Source organism: Apteryx rowi, unplaced genomic scaffold, assembly GCF_003343035.1.
Source record: "Apteryx rowi isolate R43461 unplaced genomic scaffold, aptRow1 scaffold_282, whole genome shotgun sequence".
NCBI classification, from domain to species: Eukaryota; Metazoa; Chordata; class Aves; order Apterygiformes; family Apterygidae; genus Apteryx; species Apteryx rowi.
In genome coordinates, this window is record NW_020449219.1 from 876,136 (window position 1) to 898,578 (window position 22,443).

Below are 22,443 nucleotides of genomic sequence, written 5' to 3' on the forward strand. Positions count from 1 at the left end.
CAATCCCTGCAATAATTTTATTACCCTGAAAGGAATTATACAAAGGATATATTTTGACAATTTTTTTGTAGGATTTTATTAAAGATCTGATGTCTCTGAAAAGACAATTATGGTATCTTATATTTTCTCAATATTAAGCCTTTCAGCAAGGGGCCAGATCCAATTGTCCCTTTTTCTGCTTAAACTAGAATCAACTGAATTTATAAAATGTGTCTTTTGAGAAAGATTTGGACATATTTGATTGAAATTTCTTTTAATGACAAAAATATCTGTCAGTAGATAATCAGGATTATTTTTTCAAATCCTATGATACACACTTCTTAGCACTGTAAATTCACAGTTATTTTTGGGACTTCCTTTAAACAAATGACTGATAATTTTCCAACCAATCCACTTCTATGACTCTTCCCTTATCCAGATGGTTTCTTGAGATATCTGTTAGGGGACCATGTATGCACTGAAGGGACCAAGTACAGAACTAGATTCTATAAACTCTATGTAAAAGGAAGTGATTTTGACAGCTATGACAGCTCCGCTGATCAAAGTTGGTCAACAATGAAAAGATAACTTTTAAAGAGACTATTTTTTAATGAAACATTCAAACTTTTAACCTCTCATAATGTGTGAAGAGAAATAGGATCATATACGCTGTCCTTGACTGATACATATATCTCTCAGTAGGTCTTTTGTCACATATGGAGAGAAATATATGGCTCATAGAAAGAATAAGATGTGTTAAATAAAACTATTGTTTCTTCCTCCTTCTAAGATAATCTGAAGAGCAGCATAAAAGAGGTCATATGATCTATTTCTACAAAACTGTTTATCATCCAGCAACAAGATCTTTGCAGAATTGTTTACCCATTCAAGTATCTTCAGGAGATATGTCACCATACTTGCATATACTGTAAGTCACTCCAGCATTTATAAAACAACACTGATAGACAAAAAACACCAAAAAAAAACCCATAAATATTAAAAGCTCAACAAACTCGACTATCAAGTAGTTAAAAATTGTTGATCTTTACATTGTACATTAATTTCACGCTGTCCAAAATCTTTCTGTGACTGGCAGTTGTTGAGGTGTGCAGGGCATTCAGTTGCGACTCATCTGTAGGTCAGCAGAATCTTGCGTATCCACTTGGAGTAAAATGCCACCCGAACAAAAATCCCGGGGCGATTTCGGATGGCGCATCCACGGCCAGGAACAATCACACCCACTACAATCTTCACCCTGTTTTGTTCACAAACCAAGGGACCACCATAATCTCTCTAAGAAAAAAATACAAAGAACGTCACTTCTGAAAATGCTACAAGACACAGCTCCCGCCTGTCTCCTATTGCTGGGGAAGGACCTAGCTCCATGAGCAGGCAGTACCTAGTCTTGCCATAGGATGAAACCCAGCTACCAACACCTCTTTCACAAACAGAACTTATATGAGCCAACATCATGGTTGACCTTTGATCTTAAGTTGGTTCACACGCAAATTCAGCCATATGATCTTTCTTCCTGTGTGATTCTAATGACTTCCAACTACCACATACCAGTGACCTCACTGTCCTCTTTCAGCTACCTGACAGGTGTAATATTTGTTTATGTACATATAAGCCAGAGAGTCAGCTGAACCCTCTTTGTTGTGATAACAGATTTGGGATGATACTATCTTGCAAGGCCCTAGAATAAGATCTATGTGTTTTTGTAGGCAGAGGGGAAAAAAATTAAAAAAAAAAGAAACTGATAATATTTTGTAGTGAAAGAGCCATAACTAGTTAAAATACCTATGTTTGTTATTCTGAATGAATGTTACACGTAGGCACCAATATTTTAGGCACCAATATATGTATATTCACTATATTCAGTGGAAATCTAGTGTAAGGCCAACTTGGATCAAAGTCTTATTTAGCACTAAAATCTATTAATTCAGTTTAAATTAGATTAAAACTTTAATTTAGATTACATTCATATAGATTTAGGACTTGAACATAGATATTGCAGTTTTAACCCAGGCAAAACTTAGACTGAATCTAGCAAACTGGCTACAAAACTAGACAGTAAGTGTTTGTATCAGACCATGAGACATTGTTTCAAAAAAATAAAAGTTGACAATTAGCGTTGTATTCTCTTTGGATCACTAGAGAAACAACAATGCTTGACCTTTATTTGCTTTTTTTTTCTCACTGACTTCAGATTAATTCCCACATGGGCAATGAACTATGTCAGTACCATCAAAGCTGCTCATAAAACATTTCCAAGAGTGGAGTTTCACCTGACAGTCTGATTTTGTTTCTCTGCCTATTCTTTACTGAGGAAGGAGGCTTCAAAGGGAAAGTCAGGGAGCAGGAAACTATCCAATGATTAAGACTGATTACTTCAGTCCATTTCTTCTTGCAGGGGAAAACAAAGTGCAGGATCCCCAGCAGACTACCATGCAGCTGTTTCATTTATAAACCTTAACATGTCTAAGAGCTCATTTATAATTAAATATTTAATTTTGAAGAAAATGCTTTGCAATAATAAAATGATCCTGTGAAACATTAATAATAAACGGAACATGCCTCAACTTTAGGAAGACGTGCTTTCCCCGTGATTTTCCCTGCCCGTGAGTAGGGAAAACTTCACTGTTTGATTAACATCAGTATTAGGAAACCATCTTTTTCACTCCAAACATTAAATGCACACTAATACTAATGCCTGCTTTCCTTCCAGACATCACCTCATCAGGCAGATTTTCCACACAAAAATGATATTTTTCTGCTATAAATGATTTACAATATTTCTCCTCAGCCCTCTTTTCTCATCATCAAAATTGGTCCCAAGCAAAAAAAAATCTCTATCAAACACCACCATCACTGAAGTAACTCTACTGTCCTAACTGAGTGTTGTCTCAGCCTTGATTAAGGACACCAAATGCTACAGCCTCCTGACTTAACACAGAACTCTGTATGTTTTGGGGATCTTTCTATTTCTTTCATAGCTTTATCAATTCCTTCGGACAATTTTTTTTTTGTATTTTGCATGCAAATCCTCAGGTACCTAAGTAGTTAAATTTGCTCTAATCTTTGCTTTCTGCTCAATCAAAATAAACTGCTGTTGCTAGCACACAGCCCACTTTAGCTATGATTATACTGAACACAAATTTATCCCAGTCTAGCAAAGTGCTTAGGCACAAGAATATGTTTAACATGCATGTAAGCCTTTTACTGGTGTGGTGGTATAGAGTAATTGAGGCAAAGGAACTTCTTCCTATGCTCTGGTAGAAAAGAGATCACTGGAAAGACAATTCAGTTTCCAGTGCAGAAAGATTCATATATATTTTTGGGGTACAAGTTTAATGCAGAGAGGATAATTAGATAAAACCCTAATAAATTATCTCCGGGAAAGAAACGGTGAAGTTGATGGCTCGTAATATATTGTTAGCAAGCAGACTATTTACCTCACAAGGCCCAGCACCAATGGTTTCAGCTGCAGCACAGATTTCTGACTCATTCACAGTGATCTTCCCTTTGAGATATTGGTTGCATTTCTCATTTCCCAAAATAAACAGGTTTGCTGCCCGGAGAAGGCCATCATAGTGAATTACTAGGATTGAAAACAGAATGAAGACTGGTTATTCTCTATTAGCAAAAATATTGAAAATAAAATTTGATTCAACTTATGTTGCTTCAGTTATTAGGCTTTCTCTCCAGTATTCATACTTTCTTCCATTTTCACTGTTAACGTGCAATTTTCTTTTAGATTTCTTATATTTGTTACAAGCAAGATTTAGAAGAAGTGTGTTTGGTGTGCATGTCTGTTTAAGTCTCTGAGAATACCTGGAAAGGTTTTTGGTAGCAGGAGAAAGGACTAGATAACTGGGTTTATTCTACAGTCCACCACCAGCTTGCCTTGGAATGTCACAGAAATGAGAAAAAAAGTGGGAGCGAAGATGCCAGCAGAAGTGTCGCTCCCACCAGCAGCGCATGGATTTCACTCCTTGCCTTAAACAGGGGTTAATGTGTAGCAATGCCACCTGTGGCCTGGGGAAGGACGTGAGACTTGGCAAGTGCTGCAGCAGCACAGGGCTGCTCTCGCTCTGCGCCGGCTCAGCTGCGCTGAACGGCTTTGCTCCTGCAAGGGCAGAGCCGCAGCTTCGTGCAATCCCCGTTCATCAGCGAGAAGGTCAGGAGGCAGGAGCCCCCCGGAGCTCGCTCTTGTTCGGCCTGTACGAGCTGCGAAGATAAACAGGAGGCCTGGACTTGTCCATTCTCTGCATGGCAGCAGGAAAAAGTGCCAGCCTTGCCCTGCGCTGAATGATTTATCCTGTTGCTCTGAATTAAAAAAAAAAAAGAAAAAAGGATGTAACGCTTCTTCCTTCCCTGCCTGGGATGTTGGGAGGATTATACTAAGTAGTACATACAATGCCGTACAAAATCCTTGGATGGCAGACGCTATGCCTACATGTCGTTACATAGCGCTGCAATCCTGCAGATCCCATGAGGGGCTCTCGCCGCACCGCTGCGCTGTGCTGCAGCGCCGTGGCCCCGTCCCCCGGACGGCCTTGCCCCGGAGAAGGGCTAACACGGCCACGCTGCCAACATCAGAGGAGAGCGCTGGGACAGACTACTTGCCACCCACAAAGAAATGTAAAGTAACGGGGACAAGGCAGAGAGGCTCCGAATCGCAGGCGAGCTCCTCCTGCGCCTCCCGAGCAGCATGACTGCACGGCTGCTGCTTGCTGCGGGGCTGCAGCAAAGCGACATTTGAGCACAATAATTGCTGGAGTAATTATTGTCAACTGGCAGCTATTAACTTTATCACCAACACATAATTAGCCAGATACAGTATTTACCAGACTAAATAAATATCTCTTCTCCCACATATTTGTATTTAGTTCACGCAAAACCTGTGTTTAATAAACATTAGTAAGGTTGCAAAGTCAAGTATGCAAAAGTTGGGAAACGCCAGACTTCAGGCTGCCTATGTGTCCTTAATTCACTGCCTTTGTGTATGTTAATTATAATAATGTCTTTAATTCCATGATTCTATATCAGTTTGGGTTTTTTTTCCCCCCACGGGGCTGCCTGCTTTGGGATGCAGAAAGAAACTGTTCAAATAGATGAATCAGAATTTTTCAAAAAAGGGTTAGAACCCTTCAAAACAATCCTGCCAGATTTTTTTAACATATAGAACAATCTATTTTTCTCTAGTTAGTTCTTTGAAATGTTTGAATCATTTTGCCTGTCACTGAAAAAGAAAAAAAAAAAAAGGATGGGCTGGTAGAAAATATTTCACATTGAACGATCTTAGCTAAAATACTTAGAGCTTTACAAAATTATAAAAAATCAAAATTGCTTTTTATAATAAAAATTGTTGGACAGCCCCAGCATTCGGCAATATCAGTAGCCTCACCTATAATGACAAAAGAAAGAAGTAAGCTGTCAACATATTCATTTAATGTTTAAAAATTGTTTCTTACATCCAGTGTATCCCCATCCATAAACACTGCAAGTGGTCTTCTCTGGAATGGTGCATCCAGAAATGGGCAATCGTATTATATCTACAAAATTTGTCAATATGGCAGGTCTGAAAAGAGAAAACAAATAATATATATGATGAATTTTACTTGGCATTCCAAAGTGTATCTTAAGAATTACATTAAAATCTATTATAGACCACAGCAATTAAAAACTGTGCCAATTTTCTTTCTTTCATTTCCCTCTTTGGAGACTATGATAGATCTTTCTACCTATTTTTTGTGTTACAGCTGTGAATTGTCAAAAGATTTCTTGAAATGCTGTCACCACTTTCATGCTATTTAAATTGGGTTTTCCTCTTAAAAGTAACTAATGATGACATTTAATTTGAATAAATAGTCTTGATAACGTGGAGATAGTTTAAAAGTTCATATATACACAAAGATCTGTTACAATGTGGTGCTTATTCCATAAATTAAAACCATATACTTTTTTTTTTTTTTTAGCTAAAACTGCTTATCAGGAAAAAATGTGGTAGCATCTGTTTTCTAAGTAAGGTAGACGAGTCTGCATTTCTGCATATGTCAATTGAAAAACAGCCACTTAAAATATTCATGCTTTATGCTGGTGAAGTGCCCAGAAACAGCTGACATGAACAACATTTTTTGTCTTCTTACAGCTGGAAGTTTATCCTATAGAGATGTCTTCCGTGGTACTGCAAGAGCAGAGAACTGAATTTGCAATTCTTATTTAGGAAGACGCTCACGACGAAAATCCTGGAGTTAGTGATAGTAGCAACTAACCTGCTAAGTTTCAGTAAGACCAAATCTGACCCTTCAGGCCCATAGACCAACTGGGAGATATTCAGAACTTGTTTATGCTTCTCCTCTCCCCTTCCTTTGATATTATGGACACCAAGCCAGGCTTCATAATCTTTCAAATCTTTGTACCTAAATGAGGCAAAGCTGGTTAGGATTTTGCTGAGTGCATAATAAAATAACACAAAAAAACCCACTGCTTAATATCACTATGCTAAAAGATCTTAACTAATACTCTCCAGTAGAAATGGGTCTAGACTGCCAATTGCTTTTCCAAAATCAACATGTTTAGATGTAAGTTTTTGGGCTGAAGCCACTACATAATTTTATCTTTAAGTGTTACTAAAATGTAATTTTTGTTTCCTATTAGTATCCAAACATTTAGATCCTTGGACAGTATGAATCTTCAAGTTTTTTGAGATTTGCCCAAGATTTCTATTTTTTTCAGTCCTTTTCAGCAGAAGCATGAGATTATTTTCATAAAGAGGCAATTGTCTAGCCATCGCAGTTGGAAAACATATTCATACTTCTATGTAAAACAGCCAGAGATCTTTTAGATTAACAACAATAATAATAGAAAATACCAGGGTCCCACAGGACTTTTTACATTGGAAGAGCAGTGTTAGAGCCAAACAGGAGGGAAAACTGCCACATTGAAATGCAAAAAGTGTTGCGCTGCTAAGTAACAGAAAATACATGTATTTCAATATTGCAAAGCTACAGACTACTGTACCGAGAAGGGAAGCACTGTCTTGCTGTTAGAACCCAGTCTTCCTTTATCAAAGAACCTCCACAGATATGTTTATTCCTGAAAAAAGAAAGAAAACAAAAAGAGTAACGGTGTTTGTTTCTACTCAGTGAAAAACTCTAAGAGTACTTTTACTGACAGCTTTCATTTATGTACTTCCCACATATTTTTAAATGCATTAGTGTCAGTGAAGAGTGGCTGATTGACAGCACCCCCAAAATTCATCTCTGTCCCTTTGCACTACAGTTTCAAGCTAGCAACACGGCTTCACAGAGGTTTGCTCCAAAGTGTATAGCCCTGAAGATGAAAGAGAAACTTGGTTACTCTGTTCATTTGCTGGTTTCAAAGTTGGATCTTTAATAAGGGAACTACATTATAAAAAAAAGAAAAAGTGGACTTCTTTGTAATAGGAACTGGACTGAAACTTCAAGCAAGCCCCCAAACTGCCACCAGATGTAAACAACACTTGGTCATTATTCAAGTAGGTATTATTCAAAGCATTGACCTCAAGGTGGAGACTTTCTATGTGATTACCGGTCCTATGAGATTTCAGTCCCACATACTTCAGTTGGAAACAATCTGCAGTGTATGACATCCTACGTGTGATTATAGAAAAACTGCAGCACAATATATCAAGGAAAATTCAAACAATTAAACAAGACAGTTCTTTCAGGAATAAAGAAGTGTGTGGAATGTAGATTAATTAGTTTCCTTCTTTGTGCCTCCAAAATCACATTTATTTTCTGCTGCTCTTTCGAAAGTGAATCAGAATTGTCAGCAATTTGGGCAAAGCTTAAAATCTCACGATTTATAAATTCAAATCACACAAATGTTCACAGCTTTTCAGCGTACTACTGGAAGGAACCCAGACTTTATATGCAGTTCAAAGGCAGCAGAATAACAGACGCTAGCCCTTTTCTTTCTTTTTTTCAGTTGTGTTTTGGTTGAGGAACAAAATATCTTGTCCAAAAAGCTGCATTCTTTTTTAAATATAGACTGCCCAGTTTTATTCTAAGAATGTCATAAACAGGAGGGCAAACGTGTGTTTGTGCATATTATCTTTATATAACTGTTTACAAGATTGCACCATCTGCTTTAGAGATTGACCAGTGCACATGCGAAGATTAAAGTTCTCATTTAAATATGGCCCACATCCAGAGTAGACTCTCTGAAACAGATGGAATTCCTCCAAATCTACTTAATTATATCTGATAATAGAATCTATATCTGATATATGAGAATGTGATGTTGTATGTCATGATTTATTTAACATTTAGAAGTAGGTCTTAGTTGCCAAATAGGAACCCAAGTCTGTAAGCATCTCTAAGCCTTTACCATTCAGGTATGACAGTTGCATTTTGAGATGTGTGGTTAGTTTTTTCTGGACAAAGATTAGGATTCATTTATGAAACTCTCCACCTCTCCATTAAAAGTCCTGGGGCCATTAAAATTTTGTTTCAGACTACATTCCATTTGATTCCTTTGCAACAATACAAAATAAAAATACATTCTTATGCCCACATGTAATACATAGAAAATACATTTTGCTGCTGAAGTATTTCAGGAATCCTTCTTTCATAAAAGAATATATGATCATTTAAATATCCATTTTCTTGATGAAATTCTGTAGCACGGCACAAAGACCGGGTTCAATTAACTTAGCATTAGCTATTTAAATTTTAGGTACTCAAGTATAATTCTCCTTACCTATCTAAAAGCGCCTCAGCCATCAAGGCCTATATAGACAATGGAAAAATAAACTTTTCCAGAGAGTGATTCAGCCTACCTATCTAGGTATCTATTCCAGGAATAGAATGATATTCCTCTAGAAATGTCTTTCTGGGCCATCCTCTACACTTCCAGAAAGGTCTAGTTCTGATCGGGGGCCATAAAAACGCATAGATTGCCAAGGGCTGTGAAGAACCCTCAAAATTTCTTCAGTTCATGGAAAGCAATACAGAAATTATGCTTTTAATCTTTCCTTTTACCCTAATTTTCCAGTTAAGACCTATTTGACAACATACTTTCAAAAGGGACTTCAAATGACAAATCACGAGCTGATAGTATTGAGCTGTACTCTAGTCTGTATTACCAGACAAAAGATTTTTTTTTTCCCCATAATAGAAGACACCGGACTCATGCATGAGATATTTCCTGTTATCCATTAATGATTCACACTTCAGTCTGGCTGATGAGTTATGAACCAAACAGTAATGAACAAAAGAAGCAATAGTTCTGTGTTCTGGATTTCATATAGTAGCAAAGTAAGATCTTGCCTAATGTAACAAACATTTCCAGCAGTATGCATTAGGGTCTTGTTTTACAGGGTGAGAAGAATTTCCTTATAGTTTCCATTTATTTTTTAATACAAACTAAATTTCAATTGCATGCAATGATAAAAGCAGAAACTTAAATCTGACACAGGTGTAAATACTGAATCCAGCAGTTTACAGATAAATGTACTGCTGTTAAAATGCAAGTATTGACATGAAGCTCAATTTTCTTATAACAGTCACACACACACAAAAAAAAGTTTAATGCTGGACAGTAAGCCAGTGATGTGAAAAGATCTGCAGCAGCTAACCTAAAGAGGAGAAGTCTATGTATGCTTTACAAGCTCTTATTTGTAAGTTAGCAATAATGAACATAAAACCATTTCATTGACAAAGAGAACACTGTGGAATTACCAGATGTTCCAGAAATGCTATTTTCTACTTTTACAGGATTCAAGTGAAACATAGATGTAAAATTATTGTGTCAATTTTTTCTATTGTTCCAAAAACAAATACTCTATTAGACACATTGTATTCTTTCTGTGCAAAATGATAGTTACCTGTATGTCAGACTAACCATCCATCCTTTGTTAGTTTGTGTTGGGTTTCCATTTACAACTCTCACCTGTTTTGTTGAGGCACAAGGAATGACAGTATCTGAAAGCAGGTCCAGAGATCACATTTTACTAAAAACAGCGGTAGGAAACCTGTACAGTTGCACATAAGGACCACAAGAAGGTCAATATTTATCATGGATAGGATTTTATTTCTTGAGCTAATAAAATTTATTTCTAAAGAATTCAAACTACTTCAGTGAAGCTGCATTCAGTCTATATCAATATTTATGGGGGATTCTAAAATACACATATTAAAATTGGTTTATTATGGAGATTCACATAGTTATAAAACAAACATTGAAAACCATTACCATATCTCACCACTTGCAAGACAGGAAGGTGAGAATATAGTTAGGAAAGGTATTGACAGATCAAGGAATTCTACATTTTCCTTTTGTAAAAGTGATTTTTACCAGGCTATATGTTATTTTGTATCTTTAATTGATCTTTTTCTTGCCCCCCAATCAGAAAAGAATGGCTAGTCTTAGAGGGTGGAATACATACAACACAGTGCATTTCCAAACTTACTTACCATCTAAATTGGTTGTGATAGGAGTTGTATCACCTTCACCTAGACAGACACATAAGACATCCATAAGACAGAAAAATTAAAAGGCATCTAAAAATTGAACAGGGTCACAATAAACTAGAAAATGGCATATTGCTAATTTTAACAGTTCACAAAATTTAAAACTTCAGTGATTTTTGATTAGGCTGTAAAGGCACAATTTGGTAAGGATTAACAAGAAGGCACAAATTCATTCCAATAGAATGAATAGAATTGAACATTTTTCAACAGGAATTTCAAGTATTTTTTCTTCTTGGCTGAGTTTCGAATACATCAGAGTACCTGTCATGTTCAATTTACATCTTTCGTTCAAAAAAGCCAATGTTAAAAATGGAGTTGTGATTTTTTTTGCAAGTTTACAGGAACTATAGAAGTCACATGATGAAATACAAATCATTTGTAGTGAAAGTTCCTAATTTCCTTAAAAACCTTTGAAAATTCAGCAGCTCTTGTATGTTGCTATAAGCAAAAGCTTATCGTGATCAAAATGTATTCTCCAAAATCTGGTTTGGTTCTACCCTGTAGTCCAAGTCAAAATGTAGTTACAGTAAGTCTCCTTAAATGTTGTTGAAAACTTTTCCCTTCAGTGAAGTGGTCTGCAGTGTGTCCCACTGGTGTGAGCCAGAGATATGATTGTAGCTCCTGAAAATTTGCACAGGCAAACTTAAAACTGTCTCATATGGTTATTGATGGAAATCTAACACAATAATATAGGTTGTTATATATACATATAACATATACAGATATATAGATATACAGATAGATAGATAGAGAGTTTTATGGATATATGGAGAGAGAGAGAGAGAGAGAGAGAGATAGTGCAGCTTGATCAGACCAGCTACAGGCCCTGGATAAGTACTTGGTAGCTGCCAGTACTTTGTCTGTATCTATTAAGCTGTTATCACTACCCAGATGAGCTATTAATAGTTTAAAACTAGTCTACACAAGTTAGGGTTGTGAACCAGACATATTCCAGTCCTGGAGTTTGAATCCAGAAGTCACAATACTCTCTATTGCCATAACCCTACAAACGGTTGCAGTGAATATTTCCTTAGGAATTCATAGAGCCAGATAATGAACTCAGAATAAGTGAACAGAGTTTATATTTCTTCAGCTATTGTGCTTCATCTAAACTGACACAAATAACCTTTTGCATATTGTGTTTACTCTCCACATAGATGACAAAAATCACCTGAGACTTCAAACATCACCTCTTAGAGCCGCTGCATCTCAGACTATGAGGAAGTGCAGCATATTGCTGCTAGGAATGAATGTAACATTATTCTTGACCTCTAGAGATCACAGGAATGCATTCAAAAACCTGATTTATCATTTAAATAACCTCACAGTATACACAGCACTGTGGTTTTGAAATACAAATTGAAGAGCAACATCCTAAACTTAACTATGAATTCACATTCTTCTGTATGATTCTTTTTCCACTTAACTTCTGTTAATCACCCAATCCCTTATGATTTTTTAATTTTATTTAAACTATTCTGTCTTTTTTTTTTAGTGGACAACTTTAGCGGAATGATGTACCTAATTCTTTCTGGAGCTAAATCATCCCATAAACATCTGAAATAGAATCTAGTATATATAACACATACACATAAGTGTATATAAATATGCGCGTGTGTGTATATATATGTATAGTGATTTATCCTCATTTTACAAACAAGTATAGAACACACAAAGAAACTACGAAGCTTGTAACACAAAAGATAACTGTCCCTGAGTTTCTTAAGGCCACTGTCAGTATTCTGACCAGTAGACAATTCTTTGTGTCCTTCCAGCCGTCATTCAACAGTTAGATCCGCTGGAAAATGTTTGACCATTTTTAATAGCCCTTTTATGCTCCTGCAGCATAAAGAAGCCTTAAAATCTCCAAGCTGGTCAAGGAAAAGGACCCTTTGTACATATATTGCACAAGCAGGTTTTATCTGTTCCTTCTCAGTCATGCACAATTGATTCTTCATAGAATTAAACGTTTTCTGCTGCCACGAGTGGCAGCCAAAAGGTACATATATGCATGTGACACCATGGCTTCACTGAGACTGCACAGTTGACTATGCCCAAGGCACACTAAGTACTCACACCGAGAAATAGGGCAGTAATCCCAGGGAACAAGAGGATCATCTGTGTAACACCAGGGACCATGAGAATCATCATCTGGATTGCGGCAGTAGTTCTTCTTCAGTTTACTAACATCTGGTTCTCTGAATATTGGTATATGCCTACAGGGAAAAAAATTCAAAGTGCTGAAAAGCTTTATATTATAGCCCAAATTTTCAAAGGTTAAGTGTTGCTTTGCTCTGCATTGTAATATTATCTGATTGAGAAGCCTATAGGTCAGGGTTTAGCGCTGGTTAAAATCAAAGGGAACAGAGACCCAAATATTTGCTGGATCTGGGTCCAAGTTTCCTCTGGTTGGTATTTTAAGCACTGTGTCCACTGGACAGCTGGGAGTTTTCTAGATCCCTCCCTGAAGCTGAAATCCCTGGATACCCTAGAGAGGGCTTTTTAAACTGATTGGAAAAGTGTCTATGCTGCACGCAGCAATTCTCTAGGCCTGTTCGGGAGATGCAGATACCCTCTCACTGCAGGTGAACAGTGAGCAGAAGGGGAGCACTGAATCCGCGCAGGATAAAGCTGGCAAAGGAAGGACAAACGTGAGAAAGTTAAAAAGACTGAGCAGGAGACAAGGAGAAGGATGAACAGCTCAGAAAAACTACAGTGGCAGATCACTCAGGTTGTAACCCTCCATGGGGCATTTAACTTAAGGTGAAGGTTTGGGGCTGAGAATCTTAAATGGAGAAAGCTGGTTATTTCTGGCCTGTCAGACAGGAGCATATAGGCTTCTTAGTTTACAGCTCTACTGTCATCTTAGCTCATAACCAACCATGGCACTGCTTATAGCACATCCATAGCTGGATTAACATCTGGAGTGACACAGAACTTCCCAGAAGGAAAAAAATGTGGAAGTAAGGGGAAAACAGGCTGAGATGATATTAATGCAATTGGATCAAGCATTCAGATGGTTCAAGCTGTCTCATTCACAGCTCACTAAAGACTTAACAGAGCTCCCAGAAGCCATGATCTTACAGCTTATAGCCCCCTTCATAGCCCCCTCAGATGGGCAGCAGACTGGAATATGCATGCTATCTCCTGCCCTGTGTGGGGGAAACCACACACAGTCCAGATGCTGATTTGAGACAGTGCCTCTGAGGTCTGCCTCTTGTAACACCAGCTCCCCTGAGGGCAGGCTGCACGCCGTCCTCTGACTGACCACCAAGCCCGCAGCAGGAACTGGGGACAGGCAGTCCTGAAGGGCGATGGTTAGTCCACAGGGCACTGTGACTGTGGTGATCATGAGTCCCAAGTCAAGTGCAGGCACCAAAGGCAGGATAGAAATAGCCACATCGACTTCAGACTTCAGCCGGCAAAAGAGAGAGAAACAAATTTCATAACTCTCTAGTTAGAAAACTGTTAGTTTTCTGTTAGAACAGAAAACTGTTTCTGTTCGGGTCAGTAATGTGAGTGACATCTCACAAAGTGCAATTTTTGATGACTCTGCATCTTTGTTACCTGAAAGTCATCATTCCTGTTATTCCTGAAGCGTATTAATCTTCCCTTTGGAACAAGCAGAGACATCATGGAGAATCCTGACCTGTTTGAAACAGTCTTGGAAGCACACAAAATCCTTTGGACTACTGGTTCATTTTTACCTTAACAAATATTTAAAACTAACTTGTCATTTCCAGTGCTTGAATAGGAAGCCAAAGCAATGATAAGCAGTAGAAATTGCAAGTTGCTTTAATGGCATCTGATGTCAATGGCATTAGATCATAGAATCATAGGATAATTCAAGTCAGAAGGGACCTCAGGAGGTCTCTACTCCTACCTCCTGCTGGAAGGAGGATCAGCTATGATCAGATTAGATTGCTCAGAGCTTTATTATGTTCAGTACCTTGAAAAAGGAAAATGTAAATGAGGAGCAAATGTAACATGACCTTCTTCTGCTGTGTTCCTTCTATCCCCCTCACAAAAAAAAAAAAAAAAAAAAAAACTTTAAAGGACAGAGATGGGGTAAACCAGGCCAGTAAACTAAATGCTAAGAAACATCCCAAAGCCTGCAATTAGTGGTTAGCCTGAACAAAGACATGTTGTGTAATATATTTAAACACTGCAAAGAAAAAAAAAGAAAAAATCTAAGAGCCCTAGGGCATACGGGGCTATTTTAGAATCTCTGCAGAAGAAAAAGAGATGCCATCTGGAGGCAGTATTTATTCAGGAGTCACTGAACCATCTCTTTCTGTTTCGTGTGTACACACCTACGTAAGTCTTCAATATTCTTGTCCCATGTGGAGCAAGTTAGCCCAAATCTTGTCTTGGATAAATTCCCCATGTAACTCTTGCCATTGCCATGATAACAATCTGAAAAAAAAGAAGATTGAGACAAAAAAAAGTAGAAGGTGATTGTGCAACATTGAAAAGAAAACTCTTCCTTTCTATCACTGATCCAGATAATTAAACACAAGTGTTACATTTATCAAACATTATATAACACAAATCAGACATCAGTAGAAATCAAAACAGAAGAAAATGGGAGAAAGCTTTCAAATTTAGATATATAATTCCCTGATTGAGGCCTACATTCTTAGTGCAGTAGCCTTTTAAATTTTGTCCTACTTAAGTAAACTGGGAATTTTTCCTTCATAAATATTTTAGTTAGGGTTAATTTACAAGGCTCACTCAGAATATTCTAAAAGTTGTCAGGAGGTGTTTTATAAAAAACAAAGCAAAAAACCCCCCAAAATACTTATTCCTCCCTCCCCCAAAACCAGATGCTCTAAGTCTATTTGGGAACAAGCAATACACCTTAGTGTGGATTCTGGATACTGGCAGCACTATATAATTCTAAATTTAAGTTCTACTTTGGCAAAATCAAAAAATCAACATGACTTTAATTTTAATGTAATTCAAAAACTTGCCTTTTCACTGCAGCAGAAGTCATGTTTAATTCATAATCCTTTATCACAAGCCTTTTTGAGACTTCAAGAGGATCATTTAAAATGATCATTACTATAAGGACTTTTTGTATCAAGCATTTCATTTCACATTCATCAGTATTATTACTTTCTGATAACTGATACTTTAAAAAACAGAATGAAAGTCAAAGCCGAATGCTTGCTCTGACAGAGCTCTCGCAACTGCAACTATTTCAAATCTTAAGAGATAAATTGGCTAAAATTTAAAGATGGAGTTATTATTTATTAGCTTAATAATTAATCTTATCTTTAATTATATTAAAGCTACTCTAAAGTAGCTGATTGACATCAGTTCTCAGGAGACAATAATAATCGTTAGAGTAATGCCGAGACCTAACGGGAAAAAGCATGGAAATGTTTACCTGAAGCCTTGGAGTGGACTTTACAGACCTATGTAACTACTTCATGCTAAAAGGTTATGTGGGAAGTTGCCTATGGTTGTTTCAGCTCAGCTTCTTTTAGTCAATGTGCTGTATGAGAAAAACATCATATTTGGTGGCCTCATATGCAGTTGTAAAAAGACTATAAAACAAGAAATCATGAGAAATCACCTCAGCTCTGGAAAAGGTCTTTCAGTTTAAGAAAGACTGTAGATCAGACCTCCAGCTAATACAAAACAACTTGCAGATTCACCTTGTCTAAAGATCAGATCCAATAACAAATCTTTGCTGCTGCTTTCCCAGTTGGAATTGAAATATGGACTGAGAAATGAATCTCATTTACACTGTGATAAATCCCAAGTATGCAAAGAAAGCCGAGGTGGGACTACACAGGTGTAATGCAGATGTATTGAGATGAGCTTCTCCTGTTTTCAGGACTGCCTATCTGCCATTTGGAAATTCACTTAAAATCGCTTTATCTCCTCTCCCTCTGTTACCTTGTTCATTTGATACATCACACTTAGGAATCTGGGAGCAATAACCAATCCGGATGTTTGGGTCAGTAGTAAAACACCAGGGTGATTCAGATCCATCTGGATTTCGGCAGTAGTTCTCCCTCAAATCCCTATAAAAACAAATATGTTAGCTTACAGCAGGGATAACCTAAAACCACTGATGCATTCTATCACTTTTTATTATGAATTAAGGGCTTAATGTTACTGATCAGTGTCAAGTGCAGGGAGATGGGAGCCAGTAAGAATACAGTGTCTGGTAAAACATAGTAACTGTAATGAGAATATAGTTATGGGAATTCATTTTCAGTGGACCTATGTTTTGACTGGCTATAAGATTTCATTTGAAGATTAACAATATTTTCAATATAGTTTATTTTTATTCAGGAATCTTCATCAAAATTTGAATGCAAAGTGGCACTGGGTACACCTGCAATCTATTATATGTTCTTTCAAATACAAACGTTATCAGAGTATTTAAAATTCCCAGTACTTTGAATTGTTCTGTTGAGCTTAGAGAAACAGAGTCCTGTAGATTGTCAGTGATTCATTTAAGAAACCGAATCATGGAATATGAAAAAATGTATATTGAAATTCAATACATGTTTTACCTTTAGAGTAAAAGTTAGCCACAAGGGAGCATCTTTAAATGTCTCTCACAGCCCAAATTAAGTAGTCAAAATTCTTAAATGTAAGTTTTATTCTCCCCTCTCCTGACAGTTGTTCTGTGCAATTCCATATCTCACTACTTTTTTCCATCAGCAACATTTACTGATAACTGACTATAAAAAGGATGAGCACAATACTCTAATTGTTACTCACATGAGCTTTGAAGATTCATACAAATGGTTCTGCTAATTTTACTAGAGCTATTGGCCCGAGTAGCCACTACACTCTCAAGTGGCAGCTGAAGAAACAGTCCTAATATTTGAACTACTCTGCTAAAACTGTACAGAGGCCTAATCGTACAGTAGTGTTACACAGGTACAAAACAAAGTGATTTAAGTGGTAGTTTGTCTGAGAAAATCCTGTGGGATCAGGCTAAAGCACTAACTTCCAAGCTCAGGATGATCCCGAGATTGACAGAAGAAGTTCAGTCAGTCCTGTTTTCTTTTACAATGATTATTGTTAATTATTGTTACCTTTTTATTACTTGTGTTATTACGAACAATGTTTGATCCCTAAGCCTGAAAATAACAGTGAAGGGATTAAGGCAACAAATCTGTTCTGCTCAAATAAGCCATTATTAGAGACATAATCAGAACTCTGACTGGAATCTTTTCTTTATTTCGCGAGACCATACCATTAAATTCAGGCACAAGGCCAGACTGATATTTAGCCAATTAAAACTTATTTAGTTTAAACTGGGCATTGATCCCTTGCTGGTTGTCTAGATTTCCTTTATGCTCAGTGAAGGCATCTAAAGAGCATGATTAAGGAATATGTCAAAAAAAAGTAGACGATTCATGTGCTGGGAGTATTCCTCTCTTTTTATTAAGTGCAGGGGAAGTTTAGATGACCAGTGGTCATCTAGGTAAAAAGGGTCCTATTCAGGGGAGTAGAAATACGTTTAGTAATGAGACAAAAAACTCTGAAAGGATTCAAAATAAAAGACGTGTGGTCAAATATTGTAAATGTCCAGTCTTGTCAATGAGATTACATGTGGCTAAAAAGGGGGAAGACACATTAAGTTAAAGTCAGCTTCAAAACTACTAACAAGTACTTGCTTCTGAGAAAGAAAAGCAATCGTAATGTACCGGCACTATTGGGATTAGGTCCCAGTCTGGAAAGCATCCATACACTTCACAATCAATTAAATGGTGAATATGTGATGAAGTTTAGAAAAAACAACACAGTTGATTTTCCCATGTTCAAATAGCTTCCCGCATCATCCAGTGCAGTAGGTGTATCAAATTGCAGAGTGAGGGACAGTGGTCACATGACCTGCTTTGGTGAAACACATTTCTACATGGCAGGAATTGCTCTTTGCCTGCTGCAGTAACACCTGCATCTGTCTACTCACTTGCACTTGAAGTTTTCTGGAGTGATGTTGTGCTGGTGAGGGAACTGGGAGTCCCACCGCTGGCACTGGACTCCACTCCATATGGTGTTCACGGTGCCGCGGTAGCCCTCGCCTTGGCCCTGGCTGCATGCTGATGTCTCGGCCGCCGCATCCGTGCTGTTCACAACGCTTGGATCTGCAGAGGGAGAGGAGAATTGCTGTCCCGCTCTCTTAAGACTGAGTCTGGCTTGAGGTGTCAGGTTTGAACTCTATATTGCAGTTCAAGTTGTGGCAATTTGAGTCTTTCGGCGAAATTGCCAAGCTGAATTCTTTAAAAGAATAATTTTCTCCTTTTCACATTTACAATGCCCATGAGATCAAAACAGTTACTGGATTCTTTAGGCCAAGAACCTAAAATGTCTACAATATTTAAGAATTCCTGTTTAGTGAGATATCTGGCCTATTCTATAATGTTGAATGTCAAGAAATATTCTTAGTTACTGTTTCCAATTCAACTAATATTCTTTCATTTGCTTAGCTTCACACAGATGAGGGACCACCCATGTTCACACTGTTAAACACGGTAATACATTTGCAAGACTAGAACCCTACTGATTTTCTCCAAAGAATTCCCAGAATATCCGTGATGGGAAAGCAAGCATAAGTTAATGAAAATTGATAAATCCTACTATTAAGTAATGCCCTAAATCCTCCCTGAAGCTTCGCTTTTTATGCTTCATGTAGTTAGAGAAAAAAATTGCCGAGCTTTTGGAAATCGAAGATTAGTATTCTCTTCAGAGAGACAAATGTTTTAAAGACCAACAAATTCATCAGACTCGAGATCTTTTACAGATGTTGATATGCTCTGCATTCATCCTGGTGTGGGCTGTCTTGAACTAAATTCAGAAAAACAGTGGTTTCTGAAATGACTCATTCACTTGAAAGTCTTTTCTTAAATTTCTTATGCAATATCCATAATTGGAAATTATTTGCACAGATTTTGCATCAGATATATAAAAATGTACAAAACTAATCAGTCTGCAGTAAGATCAATGTCTCTACAATGTTCCCAAAACCTTACAACTTAATATTTTTTTAAGAAACTGTCAATCTGTTGGCAATTGCTATTGTTCACAAGACTAATTTTATTAATTACCTTACCAAGTATTTCTTGCCAGCAATAAGTATGCTAAAATTTTAAAATTACTTTTCTTCTAATGGTCCAGTGATTAGAACAATATTCACGCATTTTATTCATATTATGGTTAATTCATAGTAACCTCAGCCAGTTCTATGATCTTGCAAAGAAAATGAGTCTCAAAGAAACCAAATGTCATAACAGATGGGTTTGGATTATTTGTTTTCTAATCTTTTACATTATTGATCACTTCCATGTCAGATTGATAACATCAAGTTATGCAGTTGTATTATACATTTCTCTGTGCTGGAGAAAATTTCCCTTTTTCTCTTCATCTGGTTGATGTTTTTACATCAGTGGTTCATGGTCAAATTAATTTCCTGTCCTTCCTTCCCAAGGCACTTCATCTGCAAAGCTTGTCCTGTTTCAACGGGATTGTGAATTCCAAGCTCGCTCCAAAGGACATTGCTCTGGAAGTATCACAAACTGGCTTCTGCAGGCTGACAAACTACACCCTTTCTGGTGGAGTCATCAGAAGGACTTACGGCAAGTAGCTATATTTTTAGTCATTGTTATTCACTTTATAAATAACTGGACAACAAAAAGAGGAATGCATGCATATTATAGAAATATACAGTTGTATATTTCAGCTTTCCATCATCACTAATGTATGAAAACAAACTGGAAATCTATTCTAAGAGAGCTTTTAAGCTCATTAGACTGAACATCATAATACCACATTCAAGTGAATTATATTAACCTTTTCCAAAAATGTATGCATCACTTTTATTAAAAAATGAAACAGATATGGTTTGATATGGAATTTTTTCCAGATATGGAAAAAATGAGTCACCCACAATGATAAATTTCATCATACATAAAGCATCCTGACTGCATAATATTCCCTAACTGAATAAGGAATAAGTTCTAACCATAGAACTGTAGCAAAAAGTCTCCTTAAATAATAATAACATACAAAAATTCAGCTTAATACGAACTAAGATTATTTTATACACAATAAACCTTACATAAAGGGTTTAATTATACACAAGAAGTTAATATTTCAACTGTAATGAAATAGTATAATACACATACTCCATACTCAGTTATACTATTGAAAACATTTATGCACTTTTGCAGTAATGTAACTATTTTGTTAAAATCACAGTCCTGAAATAATTAATATACCAATTAATTTAAGTGAGGCCATAGAGTTATTTCTTAGCGTGTACCTTCTTGTCAAATATCTACAGATAAACAGCTCATCCCTAAACCTAACATCATGCATCTAGACACTGACCTCTATCTACAGATCAAATTTATCTCACTTTTATATACGTCAAAAAGCTCTGTTTAAAGAAGCATATAGCCAGACAAACTAAACTTTAACTTTAGCATGACTACTTGCACAAACAAGACACTGCTAGGAGGCCTTATATTATAATGGCTAAGAATGAAATAGTCTCAGAATCCCCAATGCACGATGGATTAGCTACTACTACTTTGTGGCAGCTCTCAGTTACCATTATTCTAATAACATTTCAGTGATGAAAAGGATCACTAAAATATTAGTTTTTATTTGAATTAATAATGTAATTCTATAATTCAGAAAGTTCCACAGAACACTCCACAATTTTCTCGTGCTCTACAGCCTGCATTTTCTACAAACTTTTCATTTTTAAACTTGAAAATGAGACCCAAAAATATTTCTGACATTTAGCTCATTATGTTTCAGGAATTAACTGACCCCTAGTGCTTGTGGTCTCCGAAGCAACCTCTCCCATTCTGGCTGTTAAGTCTCAGAGAAGACCCAGAAATGGTCATAAAGCGCCCCAAAATCCTTTATTCAGGTGATGTTTTCCAAGAACAGGTGCTATGGGAATGGTCTCCCTTTTCTCTCTGTGACATGAAGGGTGGGCTGGATACACCAAGGGACACACAGCAGACCTCATCCGGCATTAAAGAGATGCTGTGCAGCACTGCAAACCATAGAGCAGTTGCCAAATTCAAAGAAGTGCCCAGGCTTAAGTGCCCTACAACTTAAATAGTTAACTTCACAGGTCACGTCCTTGAGACTCAGTACTCCTGTCATCCACACAGCTACCTCTCTAAGGTGCAATAACTCTGAGCACCAACACAAGGTATGCAGATCACTGGTGAAGGAGGGCCATAGCTCGGCTCCTGAGAGTGCACACACCAGTTCTCTTAAAAGGTGGACACAAGATGAAGATACATATCAGCAAGGCTGAATTCCTATCCTTATCCTAGCAATTCCCCTAAAATATAAATAATGAGCTGCAAGTCTTAGGGCTTCTTTCAATGAAAAAGCCATTATGAATTAAGTTAGAAGACAAATTTGAAGTTCAATAAGCAATCCTCACTATGTACTTTAACAGCACTTGGATTCCATATTAGAAGTTTCTTTTTTTGCTCAAGTTTAGCTTGTATAGTTCTAAACTGAGCAAAAAAACCACTCCTAAAGCAAGATCAAACAAAAATAGTATTATACAAAAAGTTCATTTATGATTTATTGATTAAATGCCAGTTTTTATTCCTACGTATGAAACTTCATTATTAACAGAAGATTTTAGCAATTATCATCAGCATTTTGCTACTTTTGAACTTTGGTGTAATTTTTTTCTTTATTCTTTGCTCAAATAAATTTGGACAGCTGCTTAAGGATTTCCTATTAGAACAATATACACCTTCACACATTCACTATCAGGTCCCCAACCAAAATCCAACAATGCAAAGGTGTCCTATTTCCATAAAACTTTCCATATTATGATACCTCTAAATAAACAACTTTATTAATATGGGGCAGCTAATACATTCATAGATATTTGAGTAAAGAGATAAAAACATTATGTGTAATGCTAAAG

The 22,443-nt window shown here is 36.9% G+C and overlaps 1 protein-coding gene across 1 annotated transcript in view; it reads right to left on the reverse strand.

Moving 5' to 3' along the window:
- Positions 1–1,107: 1,107 nt before the first annotated feature.
- The window catches only part of HGF (hepatocyte growth factor), a 55,898-nt gene continuing 34,562 nt past the window's right edge, over positions 1,108–22,443 (reverse strand). Inside the window, exons 8-18 of the mRNA XM_026068893.1 lie at positions 18,445–18,619; positions 16,407–16,534; positions 14,813–14,915; positions 12,576–12,715; positions 10,443–10,481; positions 9,854–9,950; positions 7,006–7,080; positions 6,258–6,404; positions 5,457–5,563; positions 3,435–3,580; positions 1,108–1,272 (exon numbers count right to left, since the gene is read on the reverse strand). Of these exons, the coding sequence (XP_025924678.1) occupies positions 1,108–1,272; positions 3,435–3,580; positions 5,457–5,563; positions 6,258–6,404; positions 7,006–7,080; positions 9,854–9,950; positions 10,443–10,481; positions 12,576–12,715; positions 14,813–14,915; positions 16,407–16,534; positions 18,445–18,619 (1,322 nt within the window). The remainder of the gene's footprint in view (positions 1,273–3,434; positions 3,581–5,456; positions 5,564–6,257; positions 6,405–7,005; positions 7,081–9,853; positions 9,951–10,442; positions 10,482–12,575; positions 12,716–14,812; positions 14,916–16,406; positions 16,535–18,444; positions 18,620–22,443) is intronic.